The sequence below is a fragment of the Elephas maximus genome, chromosome 22 (genome assembly GCF_024166365.1).
Source record: "Elephas maximus indicus isolate mEleMax1 chromosome 22, mEleMax1 primary haplotype, whole genome shotgun sequence".
NCBI lineage: Eukaryota > Metazoa > Chordata > Mammalia > Proboscidea > Elephantidae > Elephas > Elephas maximus.
Window position 1 is genome coordinate 51,305,439 of NC_064840.1, and position 25,932 is coordinate 51,331,370.

General features: G+C 45.3%; 1 protein-coding gene across 3 annotated transcripts; it reads right to left on the reverse strand.

Moving 5' to 3' along the window:
• Nucleotides 1-8,582: 8,582 nt before the first annotated feature.
• CHMP7 (charged multivesicular body protein 7) lies at nt 8,583-25,427 on the reverse strand. Of its 3 annotated transcripts, none has more exons than XM_049866348.1 (10): nt 25,065-25,427; nt 22,214-22,385; nt 13,184-13,369; nt 12,913-13,046; nt 12,028-12,076; nt 11,655-11,774; nt 11,264-11,362; nt 10,985-11,045; nt 10,310-10,489; nt 9,927-10,068 (listed from the first exon to the last, which is right to left on the reverse strand). In XM_049866348.1, the coding sequence occupies exons 1-10, from the start codon at nt 25,361-25,363 to the stop codon at nt 10,016-10,018; spliced, it is 1,353 nt and encodes a 450-aa protein (XP_049722305.1). In that variant the 5' UTR covers nt 25,364-25,427; the 3' UTR covers nt 9,927-10,015. The 3 variants fall into 3 exon arrangements, with proteins under 3 accessions (XP_049722307.1, XP_049722305.1, XP_049722306.1); XM_049866349.1 differs by having other exon boundaries at nt 25,235-25,373; XM_049866350.1 differs by lacking the exon at nt 10,985-11,045 and having other exon boundaries at nt 8,583-10,068.
• Between the last annotated feature and the right edge of the window lie 505 nt (nt 25,428-25,932).

Consider the following 25,932-nt stretch of genomic DNA (forward strand, 5'->3'; position numbering starts at 1 on the left):
TGCACCCCTTCCCAAGGAATAACAAAAAAAGCCAGATTGGGGACATACATTTCTATATTTTATACAAGAAAGAGGAAACCCCTGTATAAACACATAAGAAGGTAGCGTGTCCTAAGTAATTTTTTTAAATAGCAAAAAATGTAGACTTTTCATCTCCAAGTTGCCCCTCCTTCCATTTTCCCAGAACAGCATAATGGTTAAGAGTGTGAGAACTGCAGTCTGGCCCTGCTCTCCAGGTAACACTGAGAAACACAAGGTTTGTTACAGAAATATGACTTCCACCTACCACCCCTCCCAGGTTCTCTTAGTCCACCAGCACCCACCCCAAGGCTTCCTGCCTCAGCATCCCCATAGGCTCGGACTTCTTCCCTTACCTTCTCAAAACTTCACTGCTTGTTGTCTCATTTTCTGAAGCCCTGCCAGGAGGCTAGCTGGTTAGTCTGTTAGTTGAGTTCAATTATAATGGGTTAGTCAATAATTATGGCTTAATCAAGTAGGCTCCAGAGTAGCTTCTGTAGCCCTGTGCTAGGCCCTGCCAGGACAGGATGCCAGCTGCAGCCTGGGAACTGTGCCCACTGGCTGGGGATAGACCTTGGGACCCTGGGGCTGCCTTTAATCCAGATGGCTCCTTGTAGGAGTATGAGTCACAGCACCAGGCTCCTGGTTTCTCCTGTTCCTCACTCGCAAGTTGAGCTCGTCTTGGAACTCTAGTCTCTGAGGTTGCTTCCCTCTAAAGTTCTGCCTGTCAAACTTACCCTGAGATAGTTCAGAAAAATATTTTTTGATCAAGAATGAGACACCCTGTCCAAACAGGGCCTTGGGATGAGGCTTGCCCTAAAGTAACTGGGAAAAAATAACAGCAAAAAAGGGAAAACCTAGAAACAGTCCTGTGATTTAGGTACAGCTGAGGCTGAGGGTGGATTTTTGAACCCGAGAGGGGACTCTGTGCCTTTGGGCTGGGCACCCTGCTGGCCAGCTGCCCCTGCCTGAGGCCAGTGCAGCTAGATGGGTTGAAGGAGATGAGAACTGACAGCAGCCAGGCCAGCACAATGGCCACCAGAGCAGTTCCGAGGGTCACCCACTGCTCAGCTCCTAGCAGAAGGGCTGGCTATGGCCAGACAGGGCTCCAAGCTGATGAGGCACAGGTGCAGGATGAATGTGGTGAAGCAAAGAATTCAAAGGCCACCCAGATGTCCTAGAAGCCCCCAGAGGCCGGGAGCCAGCTGCCTGGGCTGCCGCTTTCCAGGACATCACCAGCAGAGCCACCAAGGTCGGAGACTCCCAGGGAGAAAACGAGAACGTTGGTGGACTTGGAGCGTTGGTGGCAGAACCACAGGAGGGCAGCACAACGGAACATTGCCCACCACCATGCAGGTGGTGAGCCGAAAGAGGAGTACTGAGACCACGCCGCGCAGGGGGCCTGCCTGGTCTCCGCCCCGCCCCCTGCTGCACTGGGGTCCTGAGTGACCTCCTGGGCTAGAATGAGGGGCAAGGCCGAGCTAGTAAGTCCAGGAGTGGAGGCCAGACCTCCCTAAATCACGTAAATGCCCCCGGCTACCCGCGGGGTCCACTCTGCTAAAGACGATATGCCCCTGGCAGGCTCCCGCCGTCGGAGAAGGGGGATACGGCCCTGCACGGCACAAAAAATAGGATGTCCTCGTTTTAACCGGTTCCAGCCGTTGGCTCTCCAGGCTCCTCCCAGTGTTCAAGGTGGTAAAGTTCCTAGAGCAGGTGGGAGGCGGTGTAGCTCGGTGGTGGGAGCCAGTACAGACCATAAACAGCAGTGACTAAGGGGCCATAGTCAGCCACAGGGGAGAGGGGGGAATGGTGTAGGAATACGAAGGGCGCACGAAATAGGCTGGACAGGAAAGAGTTATCCCGGACGCGTCGGAGCAGGGACCCGAGAAGCAGGCGGACTTCCCAGTTCTACTCGCCGCCTTTTTTCCGAGGACCCGTTTCCGGCGACTTCACGGCGCGACTGCTCCCGCGCGCCCGGCACCTGGAGCGCACAGCCTATGGGGCGCGCGCCCCGCTCACAAGCCTTCCGCGCTTGACTGCGCCCTCTCACCTCCTCCGCCGGGGTCTCACCTCCTTCCCCCCCGGCACCTGGCTCTCAAACCCCACTCCCGCCCCTCTGGGGACTGACGCGGAGGCAAAGCTCCCAGCGGGCGCGGGATCCCGGAAAGCCGAGCTGCGCCGCGCTGCCCGCCCCTCCGAGGCCGCTGGAGTCTCGCTCGCGGTGGGCGGAGTTCGGACGGAGAGAACTCCCAAGGCGGAGCCCTTCGAAAAGGATCACGTGCCCTCCGCCGTCCCCCACTGGACGCGGGAAGACCAGAAAAAGTGTTCTCTTGCTACTTTCTTTCTTTCTTTTTAAGGCAGAGGAGGGATCTGGGGGAACCTGACGCCAGAGATCCGGGTCTGCAGTTTTATTGTCAGAGAATTAGAGTAAGGCGCTAGGGGACCCCACTTCTACATCTGTGTAGGTCCTCTCGTTAGTGAAGAGGAGGACGCCCGCATTATTCTTCTCATCTTCTAAACTGTTTAAGACAGCTGAGGTTTGAATATTGAATATACGGTGGACTGTCATGGACAGTGAATAAGGAAGACCGAAGAAGAATTGGTGCCTTTGAATTGGGTTGGCGAAGAATATTGAATACACCACGGACTGCCAAAGGAGGAACAAATCTGTCTTGGAAGAAGTACAACCAGAATGCTCCCTAGAAACAAGGATGGCGAGACTGCGTCTCACGTACTTTGGACATGTTGTCAGGAGGAATCAGTCCCTGGAGAAGGACATCATGCTTGGTAAAGTACAGGGTCAGCGGAAAAGAGGAAGACCCTCGACGAGGTGGATTGACACAGTGGCTGCAACAATGAGCTCAAGCGTAATAAGGAATGGTGCAGGACGGAGCAGTGTTTTCGTTCTGTTGTGCATAGGGCCGCTATGAGTCGGAAGGACTTGACTGGCTTCAAAATGGACTACCAAAAGAACAAACAATTCTGTCTTGTAAGAAGTACAACCAGAGTGCTCATTAGAAGCAAGGATAGCGATATTACATCTTACATACTTTGGACGTGTTATCAGGAGGGATCAGTCCCTGGAGAATGACATCGTGCTTAGTAAAGTAGAGGGTCAGTGAAAAAAGAGAAAGACCCTCAATGAGATGGATTGACACAATGGCTACAGCGATGGGCTCAAGCATAGCAAGGATTGTGAACATGGTGCGGGACAGGGCAGTGTTTCATTCTGTAGTATGTAGGGTTGCTATGAATTGGAACTGACTCCAGGGCACCCAACACCGCCACCACCTCTGTTTGTGCTACTTTAGGTAGGTAGTGTGTTCGTAGAAACTTATCCATTTCTTCTAGGTTTTCAAATTTGTTGGAGTACAATTTTTCATAATATTTTGTTATGATCCTCTTTATCTTGGTTGATTCTGTTGTAATGTCGCCCATTTCATTTATTATTTTGGTTATCATTTTTGTTACATGTTATTTTTTTTCCTTTGTCAGTTTGGCCATTGGTTCGTCAACTTTATTGATTCTCTGAAAGAACCGACTTCTGCTTTTGTTCTTTCCATTGTTTTTCTATTTCATTTATTTCTGTTCTGATCTTTATTATTCTCTTTCTTCTGGTGACTGTGGACTTCTTTTGCTGTGCCTTTTCTATTTGTTTAAATTTTCAGGCTAAGTTATTGATTTTGGACCTTTTTTATTTTTTGATATGTGCATTTATTGCTATAAATTTTCCTCTGAGCACTGCTTTTGCTGTGTCCCAGAGGTCTTAGTATGCTCTGCCTTCATTCATATGTGATTCTAAGAATTTTTTAATTTCATTTTTAGTTTCTTCTGTGACCCAATAGTTTTTAAGTAAGGTGTTGTTCAGTTTCCATGTATTCAATTTTTTTTTTCCTTGCTCTTTGTTATTGACCTCTTGTTTTATAGCGTTATGGTCACAGAAGATGCTCTGTGTTATGTTGATGTTTTTGAATTTATTGAGGCTTGCTTTGTGGCCTAGAATGTGTTCTATTCTGGGGAATGCTCAACGTGTATTGGAGAAGAATGTGTACTGTGCTGCTGTCGGGTGGTGTGTTCTCTACATGTCTGTGAGTTTGAATTGGTTGTTATTTAGATCTTCTGTATCTTTATTGAGTTTCTTTCTAGTTGTTCTGTCCATCATCAAAAGTGGTGTGTTAAGGTCTCCTGCTATTATTGTAGAACTGTCTGTTTCTCTTTTCAGTTCTGTTAGATGTTGCTTTATGTGTTTTGGACCTCTAGAATTGGGTGCATAAATAATTATTCTTGGTAAATTGACCCTTTAATCATTATATAATGCTCTTCTTTGTCTCTTATAATGGATTTTGACCTAAAGTCTATTTTATCTGGAATTATTATTGCTGCTCCTGCTTTCTTTTGGTTACTGTTTGCTTGATATATATATATGTATATATATAAATATATATAAAAAATATGTGTGTGTATATATATATATATTTGCACCCTTTGATTTTTAACTTATTTATATTTTTGTATCTAAGATGTGTCACTTGTAGGCAATATATTGGTGGGTCATGATTTTTTCAATTCATTCTGCCACTCTCTGTCTCTTGACTGATACATTTAATTTATTTACATTCAGTGTAATTAACAATAGGTATGAATTCATTGCTGTCATTTTGTTATACTTTTTTGTGGTTTTAACAGTTTCTTTGTTCCTCTTAGTTTTTTGTGCTGAGTTGTTTTTGTATATGAATTTTCGTTTCCTATCAATCATTGCTGTTTTGGTGTTTACTGAGTCTTTTTGATTTTCTTATTATTTTGGTGAGTATATTTATTAATATTCTTTTTAGTTACCCTTAAGTTTACCTTTATCCTTTTAAATTTAAAACAGTCTGTTATAATTTGAAATTGCCTTGACTTCTTCTCCATATAGAAGTTCTGTAACTACACCTTTTATTCCCTCTTTTTGTTTTGAAATTGTCGTAGATGACAGCTTAACACCCCTCGTTCCCTGTAGTCAGTTTTGTGGTTTTATTTTACTTTTGTGAAATCTTTATCTGGGTTAGTATCTGTTGTGTGTCTTTATCTCAGGTTGTTGTCTGATGTCATTGGTTCTCTATCTGAAGGACTCCCTTTAATTTTTACTGTAAGGCTGGTGTGGTAGTTACAAATTCCCTTAATTTCTGGTAATCTCTTAGTTTCACCATCATTTTTGAAAGACGGTTTTGTTGAATATCTGATTCTTGGTTTGCAATTTTCTTAATTCAGGATTTTATATGTGTCATCCCATTGCCTTCTTGCCTGCGTGGCTTCTAAAGAGACATTGGTGCTTGGTCTTATTGGTGCTCGTTTGTAAGTGATATTTTGTTTTTCATGAACTGCTTTCAGAATTCTTTGTCTTTGGTTTCGGAAAGTTTGATGATGATATGTCTTGGTGAATATATTTTGTATGAGGTTCATTGGGCTTTTGGGATGGAAACTTTCTCATCTTCCATTATATTTGGAAAATTGTCAATAAATCTTCAAAATTTTTCTCTGTAGTGTTTTTTTTTTTCCTCTTTTGGAACTCCTATTGGGCATAAATTATCCCTCTTGATGGTTTCCCACATAACTCTTAGGTTTTCTTCATTTTTCTTCATTCATCTGTTTGTTCCTCAAACAAATTAGTATCAAGGGATTTGTCCTCTATTTTGCTTGTTCTTTCTTCTATTGATCCAGTTCTACTTCTGTATTCTTCTATTGTTATCTATTTCTGATATTTTATTGTCAATCTTCTGAATTTCTAGTTGTTGCTTTTGTACGGTTTCTAATTGTCTGTTGAGTCTGTCGTTTTGTTCTTGTGTTGTTTCCTGCAGTGTTCTAGGTTTTTTTCTGTGTTTTCCTTGACCTCTTTGAGGATCCTAAATATGTCTTTTGAACTCCTTCTCAGGTAGTTCTATTATCATTTCTTTGTAAAGAAGATTTTCTTTCTTTTTATTTTGCTCATGTGTTTGAGCCATCTTATCCTGTTTCTTCATACAATTTGTATCATATGGTGTCTCCAAGGCATTAAGGTGTTATTTGTTCATATATCTATTTACTGTTTGTTTTGTCCTGATTTTTTTGTTTTGATATATCAGGGTGGGCATGGTGGGCATGCTCAACTGACCACCAGTCTGGCAGCACAGGAGCACTTGCCACCTATTGCCAGGTGGGTGTGGTGGTGGAGGAGGGGGGTGGAGTGGGGTGGATGCACATCATCAATCCCTGGGTGGGCAGAGAAGTGGCAGGGAGTGGGCAGGGTGGGTGTGAGCTGCTGCTTGTCTGGTGGCACAGGAGTATGCGGTGCTCCTCGCTGGGTGGGTGAGGCAGTGGAAGGGAGGGTGAGGGGTGGGGCAGGCATGCACTGCCACTGGTCTGTTGGTGTGCAAATGTGTGCTGCTGCTCGTTGGTTGGGTGAGACAGTGGAGGAGGGGGTAGTGGGTAGGGCAGGCATGCACCACTGCCAGTCACCAATCCGGCGGTGTGGGAGGGTGTGTTGGCACTAACTGGGTGGGTAGGGTGGTGGGCCCGGTGGATACATGTCGCCAGTTATGGGCAGGGCAGGAGTGGATGGGAGTTATACAGGGGCAGAGGGCTCATATCACAATACCCAGGTGGCTAGGGTGGCGGGGTTGGGGGGCTCACTCTGCTGGTCACCAGGAGGGCTGAGGGAGAGGGAGTGTGCTCCTCTGGTCACCAGCCATGGGTTCTGGGGCACTCCCCGTAGGTTGCAGCCAGCCATCACTACCTGGCCTTGACCAATGTGAGGAGGGGTGCTTGCCCTGAGTCTGATTGGGTGGGGGATCTCCTGCTGATACTCTATGGGTCTACTACTCTGAGGGTTCCACCCACCCTAATGGTCAGGGACCACCACTGATGAGTGGTCCCATCTCTGGTTCCTGGCTCCCTCTCCACTCTGTGGTTGCCAGGATCCCTGGAGCTCTCGCCTGCCTTCCTGTACATTCCCTTCTTCAATTTGGTTCATGTTCTGCTCACCTTGCTTCATGCTGGGTTTGCCTACACAGTTTCTCTGTCTCCTATTGGAATTCTGTGAAATTGGCTTCCTATGTTCCTCACCCAGGGTTGCTGCTTGCTTTGCCTCAAGACAGTCGTGGTACACCGGGCTGGCTGGCAGGGCACCTTCAATCCATAAATCTCCTCGTTCACTGTTTTCATTCTTTCCTTCCCATCAGTGTTCTAATTCTTCATCCTTCCTTTTGATGCTCAGGGTTCCAGGATTGTCATCTGTATCTGTTTTACTTGGTTTTTTTGGTCTTTGCTGGAGGGAGACAGCATGGTGTATCTAAGCCGCCATCTACAGTCACCTCTTCAGTGAGCCCACAACTTGATTTATTCTCGGAACTTCCCTCTTTACCTGTACTTATGGTACTTTTGGGCAGGGTCTGGACCTGGTTTATTCGGACCTGCCGTATCTCCACATACCAGCTCCCTTAGTAAATCAAGCCCATTTCTCCAAGAGAATCTCCGCATGGCCCTGACTCCTGACGTGAGACTCAGCTTCCCCGTGGGGATCTAATGCTAAAAACTATAGCCACCACCAGACAGGGAACTGTAATGACTCCCTCTTTGTCCTCACTCTGATCCAAGCCCAGACTCAGTATCTTCTTTTAATTTCCTATAGCATAGCGAAGAATCAAGCGGCAACATTTAAACAAGGCCTCATCCATAGCTCAGGACAGCAAGACAAAGTAACAAACCAGGTGGTGTGGCTCACAAAGTACAGGTTATTTACTTTCAGTGAGAGGTTCCCTGAGAGCCCGGCCTGTCTTCACTCTGTTCAAACTGTTTCTGATCTGGTCTCAGAGCAGTCCCATTCAGAGATTCCACCCCACTATATCACTTGGAAACCCCGGTGGCATAGTGGTTAAGTGTTACGGCTGATAACCAAGAGGTCGGCAGTTCAAATCCGCTAGGCGCTCCTTGGCAACTCCATGGGGCAGTTCTACTCTGTCCTATAGGGTCACTATGAGTTGGAATCGACTCGATGGCAGTGGGTTTGGTTTTGGTTTTCTACCACCTGGTTTATCAGTGCCTATCTCTTGCTTTTCTGATCAGGTCCTAGGCTTTTAGACTCTTCTGAGGCTTTCTGACCTACTTCTCCTAACATATTTCCCTGGTTGGCTCACCTGCTGAGTTACCTCATGCTGTAGCAGATCCTCTAGCCTCCCAGTTCCCAACTCTACACTCAGCCTCACAGTGCACAGCAAACACCATGCATGTAGCAGGTGCTTAGTAAATACTGGTGCTAGACTTAAATACGGTAAGATCACTTGGGCAGAAGAAAGTAGGTCATTTAAAGACTACAGACAGAACAGGCAATGGAAAAGAACAAAAAGCAATGGCGCACTCCTAAGACCTATTCAAACAAAGTGTCCTCCCACAGAGCAATGTCAGTACGAGAGTGATCAATTTGACTGACCATCTTTTACCATAGCTCAATACTCAACACTATTAAGTTACTCAACGTTCTCCAGTGGCCTTAAGTGAAAGAACCAAAGTGTGGGGGGAAGCATGAAGGAACGAGAAACTTTATACAACTTAAAGAGGCAAGGACAAACACTTGGGGTTTTTTCTTTTAATTATTTACCAGATTAAAAAAGAAAAAATAGTGATTGTTTCTCTTCACCCCCAACATTTCATTTTACCAAGGTAGAGTGGGAGAGAAATTTGCTTAACAGTGATTCATGCTCCTGGCCTGGAGCAAATTCTTCCCCTCTGCACTATACCACCTCAAACAGAGGGACAGGGCAAAGGGCTCCAGGCAGAAATACTTGTGCTTCGGCAGCAGCAGAGCGGCAGTCCTCTCCTCTCCGTTTCTCTTCTCTGTGTTGCCAGAGCATTCAGACTCTCTCCTGTCTGTCCCCCCATACCACCCTCCCCAATTCCTCAAATGGGAAGATGGGACTTCAGGAGGCAGGGGCAGGTGTAAAACAGGGACTGGGGAAGCACACAGCAGATATGACAGAATGTCAACATCTGCTTCTATTGCACATCCTGGCTCAAATCCCCTGCCCTGAGCAATGGGCTGCAGAACGAAACGCTTTTCAAATTCACACAAAGAACCTATTATGTGCAAGGCTCACAAAGGGGAGGTGTGTTGTTGTGTGGCTTGTTCTGGAAAATATACATACATATTTTAAGTTATTCCATAATGGGGACAGGCAAAGATTATGCCTCTTTTAAAAAAGCATATGAGATTTAGACATTTTGGGGCCCTGTAGTCACCTGGGCCTCTCCGTACCAAGTTCAAAAGTCCAAGAATAAACCTTTCCCCAGTCAAGAGATCTTCTGCATAAGATGGATAAGGCAGCAGGGTCCACCAACCACACCAGAGTCCCCCAGCTGTCATGCTTCTAAGCCACTCGGGGTGACCTGGAGAATATGACAAATGACCCTAGAAAGAAACCTTTCACACTGTTATGTTTCTCCATAAAGTGGCAGGTGTTAAGTCCCCTCAAGTAAAACCTTTAAGTGTTTGATTCTCATTATTCTCATTACCAATGGGAACAGAGTGGGACAGGAGTAAGTAGACTAACTGATGTCAGAGACAGAAAAAATCCCTCTAAAAAACAGTGGGAGCAGGGGAGAGGACTGATTCTGATTTGGCAAAGCTGCAAATCTTTCACTCATTGGCTGGAACGAAGCTGGTGGGTGAAGACAAACCTAACTGAGCCAATGGCAAGAACTGCAGGCTATGAGAGACAACAGGTCAAACACAGAACTGTATAAATCGTGGCACTATAAAGATGAGAAGGTAGGTCCATGATACCAGCTGGGAGCAAGCCGTTGGAGCACCGCTTCCAGAAATTCTATGTGTCCTGTAGTAAGTGGTAGCATCCAGGCAACTCAGAATAATTCTCCTTCCTCCTCAACAAATTCTGAGAGTTTCTCATTTAAATACTATGTACATACACATAAAAGCCTGGTCTCTCTTTTATGTGAGGGTCCTTCACTTGAGGGTCCTCCAATGGCTTTAGAGAGTTGGTTCCAATTGCCTTTTTGGAGATTTACTGCTTGGGACCAAACCTGCAAGGAAAGGAAATGAATGATTAATAATGACAGGAAGATCTTTAAGATGAAAGCATCCCATTGTTTAAGGGACTGAGTCTTTGTATGATAAACATGCAACTCCCTTACAGGCCTTTGGTACCCCGGCAAACTGAGAATTGGGCTGGGACCCATCACGTCAATTTTACCCTGTGCCTGGCTACTCTGTCAGCCAGGGGACCACATGTCCATCCGCAACCCTGGGAACAGAGCTCCATACCTCCCTCTGATAAGGACAGTTTCTCAAGTTCAGCTTCAAGTTCAGCATCCAAGATCCTAGGGATAGGCACACTTTCGGTGTAATATTTCTTATCGGGGTTGTGGGGCACATCCAAAGGTTCTTTGGTGGTATCCTGAAGGAGGACGTCCAATTCCTTCTCAAGTTCCTCACTGTCAAAATCTGCAAAGAAAAGATAACATAAGGACATATAAACTCCGGAAAGGAAACACGTTCAGGAGTCAGCTTTACAAAGATGCTTAGGCCTCCTTGTGGGTTAAAAAAATCATGTGAGTTTCATAAGGTCACTGGAAGTGGAGAGTACCTTCAAACAGATACTCTTTTCTCATACACAAATCTAAGTCATCAAGGAGGTATATTTTGCTAACCCCATGAAACTGACCTTGCTTCCCCTTGCCTTTGAAGAAGGATCTTACAATGAGAAGCCTCATGAATAAGGAACACTGGAGCACAGCAGGGTCACTAATACTGCCCATCAAGGAGGAAGTGGCAATTCTGTATGACTATTCCTTTGTGTAAGCCCCAGAGAAAGGGTCAGGTAGAGAACCCTGGCTGCACCAGGAAAAGCAAATCCATGATCAAACCTATCACCATATCAAGGAATTGAAGTCCTCTTAAAAAGGAAGAAAGGAAGGAAATACCAGCTTGTCAACTTACCTAAGCCATTGGTTACCCCACCAGCCAGAGTCTGAGAAACTTCATCCTGGGTGTCACATAGCTATAAGAGAAAAGAACAAGGCCTTGAACTGTGCATGCATGGTGTCTTTGAGCATCTCAAAGTCTTTGGGGGAAAATGCCCAGGGTTATGAAGCAATACTGTCACATACGAGTATCAAGTAATGCTTCCTCAAGTTCATAAGATAAAAAGTCAAGAACAGCAAAGTCAATGTGCCCTAACTTCCTTTTGTATGTGTCCCTGTCTAGCCCTTTCCATACCTCTTGGATCTGATCCACAAGGCTCTCTGCCTTCTCTACTGTGACATCCTTCATGGAGAGTTTTAGTGCTCCTACCCCAGCCTGGTAGGCATTGAAAACCTAAAGAGACAGAGTTATCAGTGCAAATGAAGAGCATGTGGCAAAATACAAACAACACTGTTTCATCTCCAAACGCCAGCTTTGTTTTTTTGCAACCTACACTTGATTCACCCACACCTACTGGGGCCCAAATTTCCCAACAGGAATAGCAAAGGCAACTGTAGCTACATCCTGGAAGAGCCCAGGCCCCCTCCGAGCAGCACTTAGCCAACAGCAGAGACACAGTGGAGGAGATGAGCAGTGTGTGCTAGGGGGACCAGCCAAGAACTGGAGCAAAGCAGTGAGTGGCTACCATCTGGTCTGTCTGAGAGGCATAGATCCGGTCCAGGATGCCTTGTACAGTGTCCAGCTTGGCATGGAGAGCCTCGATGCGCTTCTCTGTCCGTTGCTTAGCCTTGAGAGACCTCAGTGCCTAAGAGGGCATGGAAATTCAGGTCAGAGTCAGACTGAGCAGGCCAAAGGGTAAGAGGAAGATAGCCCTTCCCAGACACTAAGATTATCCCAGGATTTCTTGCTTCTCATTTGAAAATAAGCTGTGGTACCTGGACCACCTGTAGACCTGTTCCCCTTAGAGCTCCTAGCACGTTGCTCTCTGACCTCCCAGGCACCCCTCGCTGCCAGCCCAGGACCAAAGTAGGCAGCTGGAGGGGAAAAGAGAAACTTACTAGTTGTTTCTTTCCTGCTCGGCAGGCTCGGCGGGCGTCTTCTTTACACCTGTGAAGCAGAGGACAGATGAAAACAGCCGTGCCACAGGATGGCGCAGCGGGGTCCTGAGGCGTCCCTGGTAGCAGACTTAATTCATGTAGTTTCAGATCTGAACATCCAATCCATTCCGCCTAATGGCAAGAAAAACCGTGCCTGACAACCCACTGCCAAACTCTGGCGGCAAGTCAAGATCCGAGCTTGGGCATCTGCATGTGGAAAAGGCAAACTGCCTAAGGATGAGCTTTGTCAACTCACAGGAAGAGAGAACATGGAAACATGGCACCTTAAAAACACACTCTCATTCTGGGAGCCTAGAGACAGGGAATGAACTCCTAACATCACCAATAACCCTGGGTATATCCCTTTGCGTTCTCAAAATGTTCTCACATGTAAGACAAAGTGAACGAGTAAATTCTAATTCAATATCTATATATTCTACTTTTCAGAGACGTGTTCATGTGACTTTACCAGGGACATCCTGTACAGTCATCCAAGGGGGAGAGGGGGATGCCCTCAAAAAGAGCTCTGTGAAGGCAAGGGTTTGGCTTGTTCACTACTGTGTCTCCAGTGCCTGAGATAATACTTGGTCAATGGATACAGGCATGGAAGAATATAAAACACAATGTAATAATCTTTGGGGGCAAAAAAAGATCAAGGCTCATCCTTTTCTCCTTTGTGATATTCTTATTTTCCATGATTTCTGCACTGCACAATTAGTACTTTTGTAATTAGTAAAAAAAAATAAGTTTTTTTTTTTTTTTCCAAAGAGCTCAGAGACACCAATGCTTTTCCAGCTCTGAGTGCCAGCTGGGGCAAGTGGGGCTCAGCTAAGGGGTAGAAGTTACCTCTCTGCTTCTTGGGATAAGGACTCCACCTTGCGCGAGAGGAGCTGCTCACTCTGCATCAGCTGGTATACCCCAACATCTACGTCGTTGACGGGAGAGACCTTGGCATGTGGCCCTCGGGCAAACTTGACAATCTGAGAGATAAGGAAAAATTACTGCTCTCCCTACCACAAATGCTGAGAAAATCCCAAGCAGAAATGCTGGTGGGCATGTTAGTTTATATGTAATAGATCACTGGTGAGGCAATGAATGAACAAATGAATTTCCGTACCTTTTCTCCATTCTGCTCGAGGACTGTGACTCTCTTCTCTTTCTGCAGCTGCAGCAACACCAAGTAGAAGGTCCTCTCATCTGGGCAGGAGCTAGCACAGACAGTACTCAGCTCTGACAGGGCCACCACTGGGTGGGAGGAGAGAGGGGAGTTCTGATACAGACGATACACCTCCTCAGCCTTTTCCTGCAAGGAACGGAAAATGTTCTCACCTGCCCTGATCACAGCCCATGGGACCCAATGAACTTGACCTCCATGCTTCAAAAACACTATCACACAAGGGAAGAGCAGGGGAACACCAATGCAATCTTCCTTTAAAGCAGCTAGCTTTTTTTTTTTTTTTTCCTCCATCTTTAAAGGATGAAGGATTTGTGTTTTTTTAAACCTTGAAGGAAAGTCTGGTGAATATGTCTGAAATGAGGTACATGAAATATTGGGAGCCAACTCTTGTCTGCACTTCCATTTGAGACTTTATGTTCCTACCTCTCCCTGCCTCACAGTTCCCCAAGGAAGAAGGAGGCAATGTGGTGTGCTGGAATAAGCCGTGAACTAGAGTTGAGAACTGATTTCCAGCCCAGCTAATGTAACCGTGGACTGGTCACTATCTCTCTGGCCCTCAGTATTCCTCTCACAAATCAAAGAGGTTGGATGAGATGACATCTAAATTCTCTTCCAATTCTAGTCTCTCTATTTTTAATCCAATTGGCAATACTGCAAACAAGAACACTACTGAGTCCACAGAGAGTCTCAGAAGGTCGAACAGGATTATTGTAAGAAGATAAAGAAATATCTACTAAGGTATCTATGGAGCGCTGTGAAAATATAGGGAAGCTCGAGGGTTTGCCTGGGAGTTCAGAGGTTTCTTTGGAAAAAAATGGTTGAGTAAATTACTAGGTGAAGGCTTGTGGGAAGGGTGTCTCAGGAAGAGGGACAAGCATGAGCAATGGCATAGAAGCATGAATCAGTGTGTACAGAGGGGAAGGGGAGAGTAAAAGCAGTCCTATATCATTAAAGTGTAATAACTTATACATCATCCTTTATTCTTCAGATGATGGTAGTGCAGTGCAGTGAATTACTTAATACGGTCCTTCTAGCCATGTATGTTCTTGTGACTCCCACAAAATGACTGGATTGGACATCTTGTTAATAATGCAAATAAAGTACACGGAACTGTGGGGGGTGGGACCATGCAAATAAAGTATATGGAACCTTAATGAGGGCATGGGTCAGTCTGCCATCCTGCTAGCCTTAAAGGAAGCCAATCCCAGAGGCTGAGGGGTAGGGAGGGCAGTGGGGAGAACCTCACTACCATTAAGAAGAAGAGCCAGGAGTGAAGTGCATCTTTTGAACCCAGGGTCCCTGTGCTGAGAGCTTCCTAGACCCAGGAGACAGGGGGCCCAGAGGAGCTGAGAGAGCTGTCTTGTACTGAAAAAGGGAGACTTTTCCTACATGCTTCCTGATCCTCGTCCTATGTTGTAGCCTGTTGATCCCAATCCTGAGTTGTAACCTGTTACTTCCCTAATAAACCCCATAACTGTGAGTATAATCTGTGAGTTCTGCGTGGCCATCGCAACAAATTTTTGAACCCAGCAGAACTGCAGAGAGTGCTGTGGGAAGGACGGCTGGTGTCAGAACTGGTAAAAAGGTTGGAGAGAGGAGGTATGTCTGACCCCCATCTCATAGGGATCATCAACTTTGGACTGATGCTGATGGTGATTCTCCTCCTCCTTCTTGAAGTCAGAGGACCTCTGATGCCATGCCGCCATTTTTACAGGTAGTCATTGAAGGGGAATGACGCGGCTAGAGTAACAAAAATCCAGCTGAAAACTGGGAAAGGATGGATTGTAGAGAGTCAGGATTGGTGCAGGGAGATCACTTATGCAAAAGAATATGAGGGGCTGAACTAGGGCGATGACAAGAGGGATAGAGAAGGGATGGATTCAAACAAAATGTATAAAACTGACAATACATGGTAACTGGGTAGGGGTTGAAGGGGAAAGGAGTCAAGGATAACTCCTAGGTTCTAGCTTAAGTGACCGGGTGGAGGTGATGCTATTAATTAATATCAAGAATACAGAAGGAAAAGCCTATTTTAAAGGAAAGGCAAAACATTCCATTTTGGACATGTTGGTTCGAGATACCTGAAGGACATCCAGGAAGATACATATAAGAGATAAATGGATTTACAAATTTGAAATTCAAAGGAAACACTAGAACAAGAGATGTAAATCTGGAAATCCTTGGCATATATGTGGTAATTAAAACTACAAGTGTAAATGCAATTACCCAAGGAAATTAAGAGAGGAAAGAAGTACGCTTAACGCACACTAATGTTTAAAGGTGAAGAAACCAACAAAAGAGACCCAGAAACATCTAGGTCAACTGACATAACAAAGTGTATCTAGAAAATGCTCTGCATCCCACTTTGGTAAGTGGCATCTGGGGTCTTAAAAGCTAGCAAGTGGCCATCTAAGATGCATCAATTGGTCTCAACCCACCTGGAGCAAAGGAGAATGAAGAACACCAAAGACACAAGGAAAATATGAGCCCAAGAGAAATGGCCACGTAAACTAGGCACTCCATTAGCCTGAGACCAGAAGAACTAGATGGTGCCCGGCTACCATCAATGACTGCCCTGACAGGGAACACAACAGAGAATCCCTGATGGAGCAGGAGAAAAGTGGGATGCAGAACTCAAATTCTAGTGAAAAGACCAGACTTATAATGGTCTGACTGAGACTGGAGGGACACCAGAAGACATGGCCCCAGGACTCTCTGTTAGCCCAGAACTAAAACCATTCCTGAAGCCAACTCTTAGACAAAGAATAGACTGGACTATGAGACATAAAATGATACTGGTGAGGTGTGTGCTTCTTAGCTCAAGAAGACACACGAGACTATGTGGCCAGCTCCTGTCCAGAGATGAGATGAGAAGGCAGAGGGGACAGGAGCTCGCTGAATGGACAAAGGAAATACAGGGTGGAGAGGAGGAATGTGTTGTCACATTGTAGGGAGAGTAACTAGGGTCACATAACAATGTGTGTGTAAGTATTTGTATAAGAAACTGACTTGAACTGTAAACTTTCACTTAAAGCACAATAAAAAAAGAACTGTGTTCCAAAAAAAAAAGAGACCCAGAAGGACTGCTTAGAGAGTACTAAGCAATGTAATGTCAAAAAGTCAAGGGAATGTGAAATTTTAAAGAGCAAGTGGTCAAAAGTGTCAAAGGCAGAAAAGTCTGATTAAGACAGAGACTAAAGTTTTCATTCGATTTGACTGCCCTGTAAGAAAATAACAGTATAAAGTTATTGCAGTAACAGTGTGGTATCTGCATACAAACACATTAATGGCATACAACATTAATAAATGGTGTAAAGACAATTGGCTATCCATTTGGAAGAATAAATTCAGAGCTTTTCCTCCCCACATATATAAAAACAAATACCAGAAGAATTGAAATTTAAGCTAAAACAATAGAATTATAAAGTAATTTGAAGAAAATATAAAAGAATATCTGATTAATCTTGAAGAAGATGCCTTCCTAAGCAAGAACAGAAATTCAGTAGCCATAAAGGAAATATGTGACAGCTCTGACTACAAAAAATGAAAACATCACAAATAAAAGAAAATCAAACATACAGGGTGAACACCCATGTTCATTGCAGCATTATTCACAGTAGGAAAAAGATGGAAACAACCTAAGTGCTCATCAATAGATGAATGGGTAAACATATGGTACACACACACATTGGAACATTACGCAACAATAATGAACAATGATGAATTTGGGAAACATCTCACACGGATGAGTCTGGAGGGCATTATGCTGAATGAAATGAGGCAATCACGAAAGGGCAAATACTGTATGACACCACTATTATAAAAATTCATGAAAAGATTTACACACAAAAAGAAACAACCTTTGATGCTTACGAGGGGTGGGGAGAGAAAAACACTGAACAGACAATAGGTAAGTGGTAACTTTGGTGAATGGTAAGGCAGTAAACAATAGTGGGGAAGTCAACACAACCGGACCAAGGCAAAGTGCATGAAAGCTTCATAGGCACACCCCTGAGGGAATGAATTACTGGACTGAGGTCAGTCTCGTGGGACATCTAGCTCAACTGGCATAACATAGTTTATAAAGAAAATGTTCTACATCCTACTCTGGGGAGTAGCATCTGGGTTCTTAAAAGCTTGTAAGCAGCCATCTAAGATACTCCACTGGTCTCACCCTGTCTGGAACAAGGGAGAATGAAGAAAACAAAAGACATAAGGGAAAGATTAGTCCAAAGGACTAATGGACCACACGTACCACAGCCTCCACCAGACAGAGTCCAGCACAACTGGATGGTGCCCAGCTACCAGCACCGAATGCTCTAACAGGGATCACAACAGAGGGTCCTGGACAGAGCTGGAGAAAAATGTAGAAAAAAATTTTAACTCACAAAAAAAGACCAGACTTACTGATCTGACAGAGACTGGAGAAACTCCAAGGGTATGGCCCCCAGACACCCTTTTAATTCAGTACTGAGATCACTCCTGAGGTTCACCCTTCAGCCGAAGATTAGACAGGCCCATAAAGCAAAACGAGACTAAGTGGGCATACCAGCCCAGCAGCAAGGACAAGAAGGCAGGAGGGGGCAGGGAAGATGACAATGGGGAACCCAAGGTCAAGGAGAGAGTGTTGACATGTTGTGGGGTTGGCAACCAATGTCACAAGACAATATGTGCATTAATTATTTAATGAGAAACTAATTTGCTCTGTTAACCTTCACCTAAAGCACAATAATAAAATAAAATAAAACACCATACTGAGAAACAATATTTACATCCCTAGCCCTGGTAGCACACTGGTTAAGAGAGCTTGGCTGCTAATCAAGAGATCAGCAGTTTGAATCCACCAGCTGCTCCGTGGAAACCCCATGGGGTAGTTCTACCCTGTCCTATAGCGTTGCTATGAGTTGGATATCAACTCGTCGGTAATGAATTTGTTTTTTTTGGTTAGTACTAAATATATTACATGTATCTCTAATATACAAAAAACACCTACAAACCAACATAAAAGACAAACAACCCAATATAAAAAAGGCAAAGGATATGAATAGGCAATTCACAGATATGTAAATGGCCGGTAGATAGGTAAAACGATGCTCACCTCACAAGGAGGAAGTATCATTTTTTTTTTGTTGTTCATCAAATGGGCAGAAGTTTCAAAGACTGATGTCATCCAGTGCTGGTAATGATGTGAGGAGACTGAACATTTTAATGTAGACTTGATGAAAGCATAAATTAGAACAAACCTCTTGAAAAGTAATCTGGCACTTTCTGTTAAAATTTAAAACTCGCATACTCATTTCACACACATACTTCTAGTAGGAATACACAGATATGCACAAGGCTGCTGGAAGTAGCATTTTTTGGTAACAGAAATTGGAATGACTTAAACGTTCATCAGTGGGCACTTTTGGGTAAACTGCGGCGTATCTATAGAAATTACACAGCCATCAAAAAGAATGAAGTAGATTTATGTGTAGAGACCTGGAAAGATGTCTATGATATACTAAAACGAAAAAGGAAAAAAAGCAGATTGCAGACTAATAGGTAAAGTAAGATTCTGTTATTGGAAAAAAATTGTGTGTGTGTATAAACATACGTATGTATGTGTGTGCATGGCGCTCTGGCGCACAGTGGTTGAGAGCTTGGCTGCTAACCAAAAGGTCAGCACTCCTTGGAAACCCAATGGGGCAGTTCTACTCTGTCCTATAGAGTTGCTGTAAGTTGGAATCGACTCCACTGCAACAGGTCCGGTTTTTCAGATGTATGTGTATATTTAGTCACTCATTCAACAAATATTTACTGACTGCCTACTATGTACCAGACACTTGCCAGCGTCCTAGAGCCCATGAAACTTCTCCCTTCTAGTAGAAGAGACAGGTAATAAACAAGTAAATAAGGTTTTCAGGCACTACTAAATGCTAACACAAAAATAAAATGGCAAGTAACACAAAAGAGTGTGGCAGCGGCAACAAGAAAAAGATATGTCTGTAGACAGGAAAAAAATGCAGAGGGCACATACTCAAAGAAATAAAAATGGAAACTACAGAAAAGAAACTTTCATTTCTTTGTATAACTTTTTTCAGTAGCAAAATCATGGTTAATTTTCCCCTTTTTTGTATTTTTCATTATTTTTTCAAATAAAGTAAAAAGTTACTACCTCTTTTCAATTTACTGCTGAAGCAGCCTTTCTTCTTTTTGTAAAAATTCCGAGATAGGACCCATCAGTTTCACAAATGTAAACAAGTCCCCAGCCCAGGAGAAAACAGCAAAGTCATCATATATTTGAATGAAGATTTTATCAAGGAAATGTTAAGCGTTCTGTTTAATGACATAAACTGGATATACATTTAACAGTACTATGCCTTTGAATTGTGGTGTTGGCGAAGAATGTTGAATATACCACAGACTGCCAGAAGAACGAACAAATCTGTCTTAAAAGAGGTATGACCAGAATGCTCCTTAGAAGCAAGGATGGGGAGACTGCGTCTTTCATACTTTGGACATGTTGTCAGGAGGGATCAGTCCCTGGAGAAGGACATCATGCTTGGGAAAGTACAGGGTCAGCAGAAAAGAGGAAGACCGTCAACGAGGTGGATTGATACAGAGGCTGCAACAGTGAGCTCAAGCAAAACAACGATTGTGAGGATGGTGCAGGACCGGGCAGTGTTTCGTTCTGTTGTGCATGGGGTTGCTATGAGTCGGAACCAACTCCACAGCACCTAACAACAACAACAACATGCATTCCACAGAAGATAAAAAACCCATTGCCGTCAAGTCGATTTTTACTCATAGTGGCCCTATAGGACAGAGTAGAGCTGCCCCATAACACTTCCAAGAAGCAGCTGGTGGATTCAAACTGCCAACCTTTTGGTTAGCAGGCAAATGCTTAACCATTGTGCCACAGATGATAGGCCTGGTGATCTGCTTCTATTAAGATTACAGGCAAGAAAACCCTATGGAGCAGTTCTACTCTTTAACACATGGGGTCGCCAGGAGTCGCAATAGACTCGGCTGCAACTAATAGCCATGATATGTTTCTGCAGAGCTAGAAGTATTTTTCTATTTAAATAGGATTGACTAAACTGCTTCCAAAAATTACTGTTGGAAGACGTATATAACTCCCTTCAACCCTCCACTCTCCCATCCCAGCATTTGGTCTGAAAAGATGGCGGAACAAAACCATGTATGTGGCGGGTAAATGGGTCTGGCTTCTCCTTTGGTCTAGATTAGAGAACACAGTAGGGAAAAGACTGCCAAGAGGAACTGAGCTTGGCCCATGACCACCCAAACCATCCTGTAGTTTCTGTGGGGACCCTGACTAAGCCCTAGAATCAGGACACTGGGGAGTACCACAGCAGGGAGAAGGGAGGAGGTGGGGGCTCCCCTGAAGAAAATGTGTGCTGCTCCGTCAAAAGTCCTGAGGAATACGAAGTGATTTGTAGATTTTGAAGACCTCCTCCTTAACCTAAGGCAGAGAGGATGAATTTGGAGATTCTCTTGGGGTGGGGGGTGGGGACTCTGCGCTGAAGCCCTGAGGTTGGGCTTGGGTCTGTAAGTTTTACAAGCAACTACTGCCTTGGTATACCTGCCTTGGTATACTTGTTACTCCGTGTTCAGTTAACTTTTGTAAACACATACACATTTAAAGGTTATTATAATCTTGTCCATACAGCTTTGGTGGAGTGGTGGGGGCTGAAGTATGTCTACGATGGGTCACAGAGTGAGTGGGAGGTGAGGAAGTGGTGACAAGGCATGAGATCACACTTAGCAAAGCTTGGCAAAGAAGGAGAGAGGCACAGTAGTAACTAGACAAGAGCCCAGGTCCCACCAAGGAGTAATTTTGTGATGAGGAAAACCCGGATGAGTTCAGAGGCTAAAGAAGGAGCGAGAAGGGAGAAGGAATATATATGAAGAGAGAAAGAGAGAGGGAGCTGGAATATACAGGTCAAGCGGCTAACTGATAGGACATTGGGCCAAGATGGGTACGGACAGGCTCACAAGCACATGTGGAATAGGACACTTCATCCTCTGAGCTTGGGGAGAAAGAAGTGCTCAGATGAGGTTAAATTTGAGGTGGAGGAACAGAAAACCGAAGGTGTTCACCCAGGAGATTCTACCTTCTCAAGGAAGTCAGAGGCAAAGTTGTAGAGTAGAGAAAGAGGAGAATGGAACAGGTATCAAAGGGAGTCGGAGAGGACAAGAAATATGGGCCGTAGAGTGCTCCACAGGCTCACCTAAAGCTGGGGACCGTGAATGTGGCCCTAGGCGGGTTTGTGGACAATTTTCACCAGCAGTGCATGTGGACTGTGTGGCTGATCTAAGGCTTTGGATTTGCCGGGCAACCCTTACTGTGGACCAAGAGTGATGTGAAGGAGCTGATGGTATTGATGAGGGTCACATGATCTAGGCTGAGTAGGGAAGGCGGGACAGAAGGAAGACAGCTGACCAGGGATGCCCGAAGGGGTCAAGGCTGTGGTGATCTCTTCTAGACAGAAGAGTAAGGGGCAGTGTGGGAGTGTGGAAGTAAGCCGTGAGTGAGCTGGAAGGGGAGAGAGTTAGAGTCAGAGAGGAGGAAATCAGCACCTAGTTTTCTGATTTAGGGGACAGCGAAGTCCAAAGTTACAAAGTCCTTAGAAATTTTGAGTAGTTGTTGTCAGTAAACTACAGAAGGCAAAGCATTTTCTAAACTTTGGCTTATTATTAATTCCTACAAATACTAGAAAATAGTCAACAGTATGTCCTGACAAGTCATAGACAAAAGATTACCATGGAAATGTAAAAGTCCAGCTAACAAATAAACAATGCTCAAGGTACAGTATAAGGAAGGTCTATATAATTCAGATAAACTTAGTTATCAGCTCTGTCACCGCGTAAAAAAAAGATATTCTTTCTCTAAGAAGACATACGAGGAATGAGGAGGGTCCTGTCACCATCAGATGACACCTAGACTTCTCCCTTCTAAGTACCCACCTTAAGCAGCTCCACAGCCACCAGTACCTCCTCAGCAGGAACCTTATTGTCCCCCAGCATGTTAGAAAGAGTCCACTTGAGGGGCTTCAGCAGAAAGACCCCGACTCCCCAGGAGATCCAGCTGCTGTCTACACTGGCCATGAAGTCTGACTCCCGCTGTAGCTCCCCTCGACTGCAGGGATGGAAAGAGTGGGCATGTCAGTAGTGCTGAATGTGCCATGTTTCATCCCAGTCCCCACCTTTCCCACCTCATTCCCTCACCCCAAGAGAGGAATTTCATTGGCACCATCATGTGGTTGTGGCGGTGGTGCCATCCAGTCAATTCCAACTCACAGCAACCCCGTAAGACAGAGGAGGACTGCCTCGTAGGGTTTTCTTGGCTGTGATCTTTACTGGAACAGATCGTCACGTCTTTTCTCTTGCAGAGCACCTGGTGGGTTCAAACTGCTGACCTTCTGGTTAGCAGCCAAGTGCATAGCCGTTGTGCCACCAGGGCTCCTTAGCATCAACATAACTACCACTTATTAGGCATCTACTATGTGCCAGTTGGAGTCCTGGTGGCACTGTGGTTAAAGAGCTTGGCTCCTTGTTGGATCCTTAGAAACCCTACGGGGCAGTTCTACCGTCTTATAGGGTCACTATGAGTCAGAATTAACTTTACGGCAATGGGATGTGCCAGTTACTATGAGCAGCAGTGTTTATACTCTGGCTCCAAGCCTCAAAACAACTCTGCAAGAAAAATGGTGTTATTGGCATTTTAATTAATGGGAAAACTGAGGGACAGAAGTGATCTGCCCAAAGCAAGGAGGCCAAATATTAGCTAGGATCTCTCTGGCCCCAGATGTGCAAGGAGGCAAGGGAGGGTACAAGACGTGTGCTGAAACTTCTTTTTACAAATGGAGCTCAAAATGATAAATTAAAATAACAATAATGCTTGGCTTCTGAGTGCAAGACTCAGGAAGAATACAACGATGTACCCAAACCCCTTGCCGTCGAATTGATTCCAACTCATAGTGATCCTATAGAGAAAGGGGTTTCTGCACTTCTTAGCTAGGGTGACAATGAAAAGTAAGCATTTTGTGGTGCTGGTAATAATAACAGCAACTAAGTTTTCTGAATACTTACCATGGACCAGGCACTATGCTAAGGGCTATAAAAGGAATATCTATTCAAATCTTCACAATAAACCTCAGTGCAATTATCACCGTCATTTATAATTTGTTAAACTGAAGCTTAAAGAAATCAGATAATTTTCCCACAGTCACATAACTTAGCAAGTGGCAGAGCCAGGCTTTGGGCCCAGGCTGTTTGGTCCCTGATGCTACTCTGCTTCCATGGAGAAATATCTCCCTCAGAAATTCTTCAAGTGCCAGATACAGGGAAGCACCAAGAAGCTTCAGTGAGCTCCAGGAGAGGGGAACTCATGGTACTAAAGGCCTCCGGATCAGTGTTTGTAAGTAATTTTCCTGCCGCAACATGGAAGCCCAGACTGGCCTTGTCCGTCGCTGACTTTTCAGCCACTATCTCCTCTGCTCCCCACTTCAGGCATGAACGAAACTTTCTCCACAGTACACTTCTTAGAGAGATTTCAGAAAAAGGCTTGTCATACCAATATCAACCAATGGGAAAAAAAACCAAAACGGTTGGGTTTATTCTGACTCACAGTGACCCTACAGGACAGAGTAGAACTGCCCCCATAGGGTTTCTAAGGCTGTAATCTTTACAGAGGCAGACTGCCATATCTTTCTCCTGCAGAGCAGCTGGTGGGTTCAAACCACTGTCTTTTTGGTTAGCAGCCAAGCATTTAATCACTGTGTCACCAGGGCTCCTTAACCAATAGAAAGGTACAGGGAATAAAAGTAGGGAAGGAAAAAGACAGCTCTTAATCAAATAGAGCAGCAAGTTAATTAAAATAACAAACATCAAAAACTTTCTCTTTCATTCACAGAGCAAAGCACCATGCTAGGCTGGCCTCAGTATGACATGTATAGTGTCAAGTGCAAATCATTTAGAAACAGAAGCCCAGGGGTCAAGTCTTATTATTACCCCTAACTAGCTGTGTAACCCTGGTAAGTCACTTGACCTCTCTGAACCTCAGTTTCCTCTTCTGTCTTTTGAGGGTAACACTATCACCTCACCCAGAGTACTACTGAAAGGATCAGAAGAAATGGTGTACGCACAGTATCTGCATACTGTGAACTGCTGAAAATCCATTAGACACTGATATTACCTCCTCCGGAAAGCCCCCAAACTTTGCACTTGTTGCACACATATCACCTACAGGACCTCTCAGGGCACCCAGGTACTCAGTAAAGCACTCACCCTCCTCATGTCGTCTGCTCCAAACAACTTGTGCCAAGGACAAGCCAGGATACGCCAGACACATACCTGTGCCAGGGAGTTGTTATCAAGATCCCTACAGGCTTCTTCCCCATAACTGTCCTCTCCTTACTGATCCTCCTTGGTTTAATAAATCCTATCTCACAGACCTTCTGTTCCAGGACTAATTCAAGTTTGAAGCCCCCCTAAGAAATAACTACATATTGGGACTCCAGGTCAGACAAATCTTTGTCACCTGTGCCAAACGGGCTTCTCCTGCCACCATCGGGATCCCACCTAATCGGACTACCCCGGCCCTCAAATTACCCCCCATACCCTCTCCTCACAAGCACACCTAACCCAGGCTCCTTCTTTTCTTTCTCCTTCTTCATCAATTGAACAAACACTGAACGCCCACTCTGTGTCAGACCCTTGGCTGGACATGGTGTGCTGTCAGTGAACAGGACCCTTCCCCTGCCCTCAGGGAGAGGCCCCCGCCGCCGCCCCCGCCCCCGCCCGGCCCGCCCCTCACCGCAGCAGGTCCTGCAGCACCGTGGGCAGCCCCAGCGGGACGCTGCCCTTGCGCTGAAAGGCCTCCTGCAAGTCTCGCAGACGCAGGCGCACCACCCCCTGGCGGCGGCTGTAGCTCAGCACCAACGGCGCCCAGAAGCCCATCTTGCTGTCCCAGTCGGTGCTGTTCACCTCGCGACTCCTTTTGAAGGCGGAGAACAGGAAGGACATGCGCTCCTCATCCTTCTCCCATTCGGGGGGCAGTAGGCCTGCCAGGTCTCCCCCGGCCGGAGCCTCGGCCTCCCGCTCCGGGGACCACATCGGAACCCCAGCCCCGCCAAGGCTCCAAACACAACCCCAGCCCTGCTTCCCTTCCCCCCTAGAGCCCTCCCGGCTTCCGTTCCTTATCACCTCCACGTGCGTCATCACGTCACCACCGCCCACAGCGTGAGATAAGTCTTGCACATCCTCATTGCGCGTGCGTGGCGCTGCCCTCCTTTCGCCAGAGGGCGGGATAACGACATTATTCTCAGAGAGACACACGGCGCTTGCGCCGACTTCTTCTCCCGCGGTCTTTGTGAGGAAAGAAGGGCTTTGCACATGCGCGGACGGTAGGCGTGCTTTTCGCCGGGTTAGGAATCATAGAGTTTGGCGAAGCGATATAGAGAGCCAAAAAATGATGCCACTTCCTTGTAGGAGCGATTCGAGGTACTAGACTGCAGAAGTCTCCGCTAAGGATTGTCAGCACCATTTGGATGAATCTCGAAACGCCGATCGTGTTTTACCAGCAGCTCTTCAGACATTTGAACTTCCAAATATGCCTTCTACAATAATGTCATCAGATAAACAACTGCAGGTTGCTTAAACTTTGTGATAGTGTACACACTGAT

Coding starts and splice junctions, on each gene's coding strand:
- CHMP7 (XM_049866350.1), bottom strand. CDS start 25,363: ATGTGGTCCCCGGAGCGGGAGGCCGAGGCTCCGGCCGGGGGAGACCTG. Junction 11,775..12,027: donor GAGCAGGAAAGAAACAACTA/GTAAGTTTCTCT, acceptor ATGCCCTCTTAG/GCACTGAGGTCTCTCAAGGC. Junction 10,069..10,309: donor ACTGTCCTTATCAGAGGGAG/GTATGGAGCTCT, acceptor CTTTCCTTGCAG/GTTTGGTCCCAAGCAGTAAA.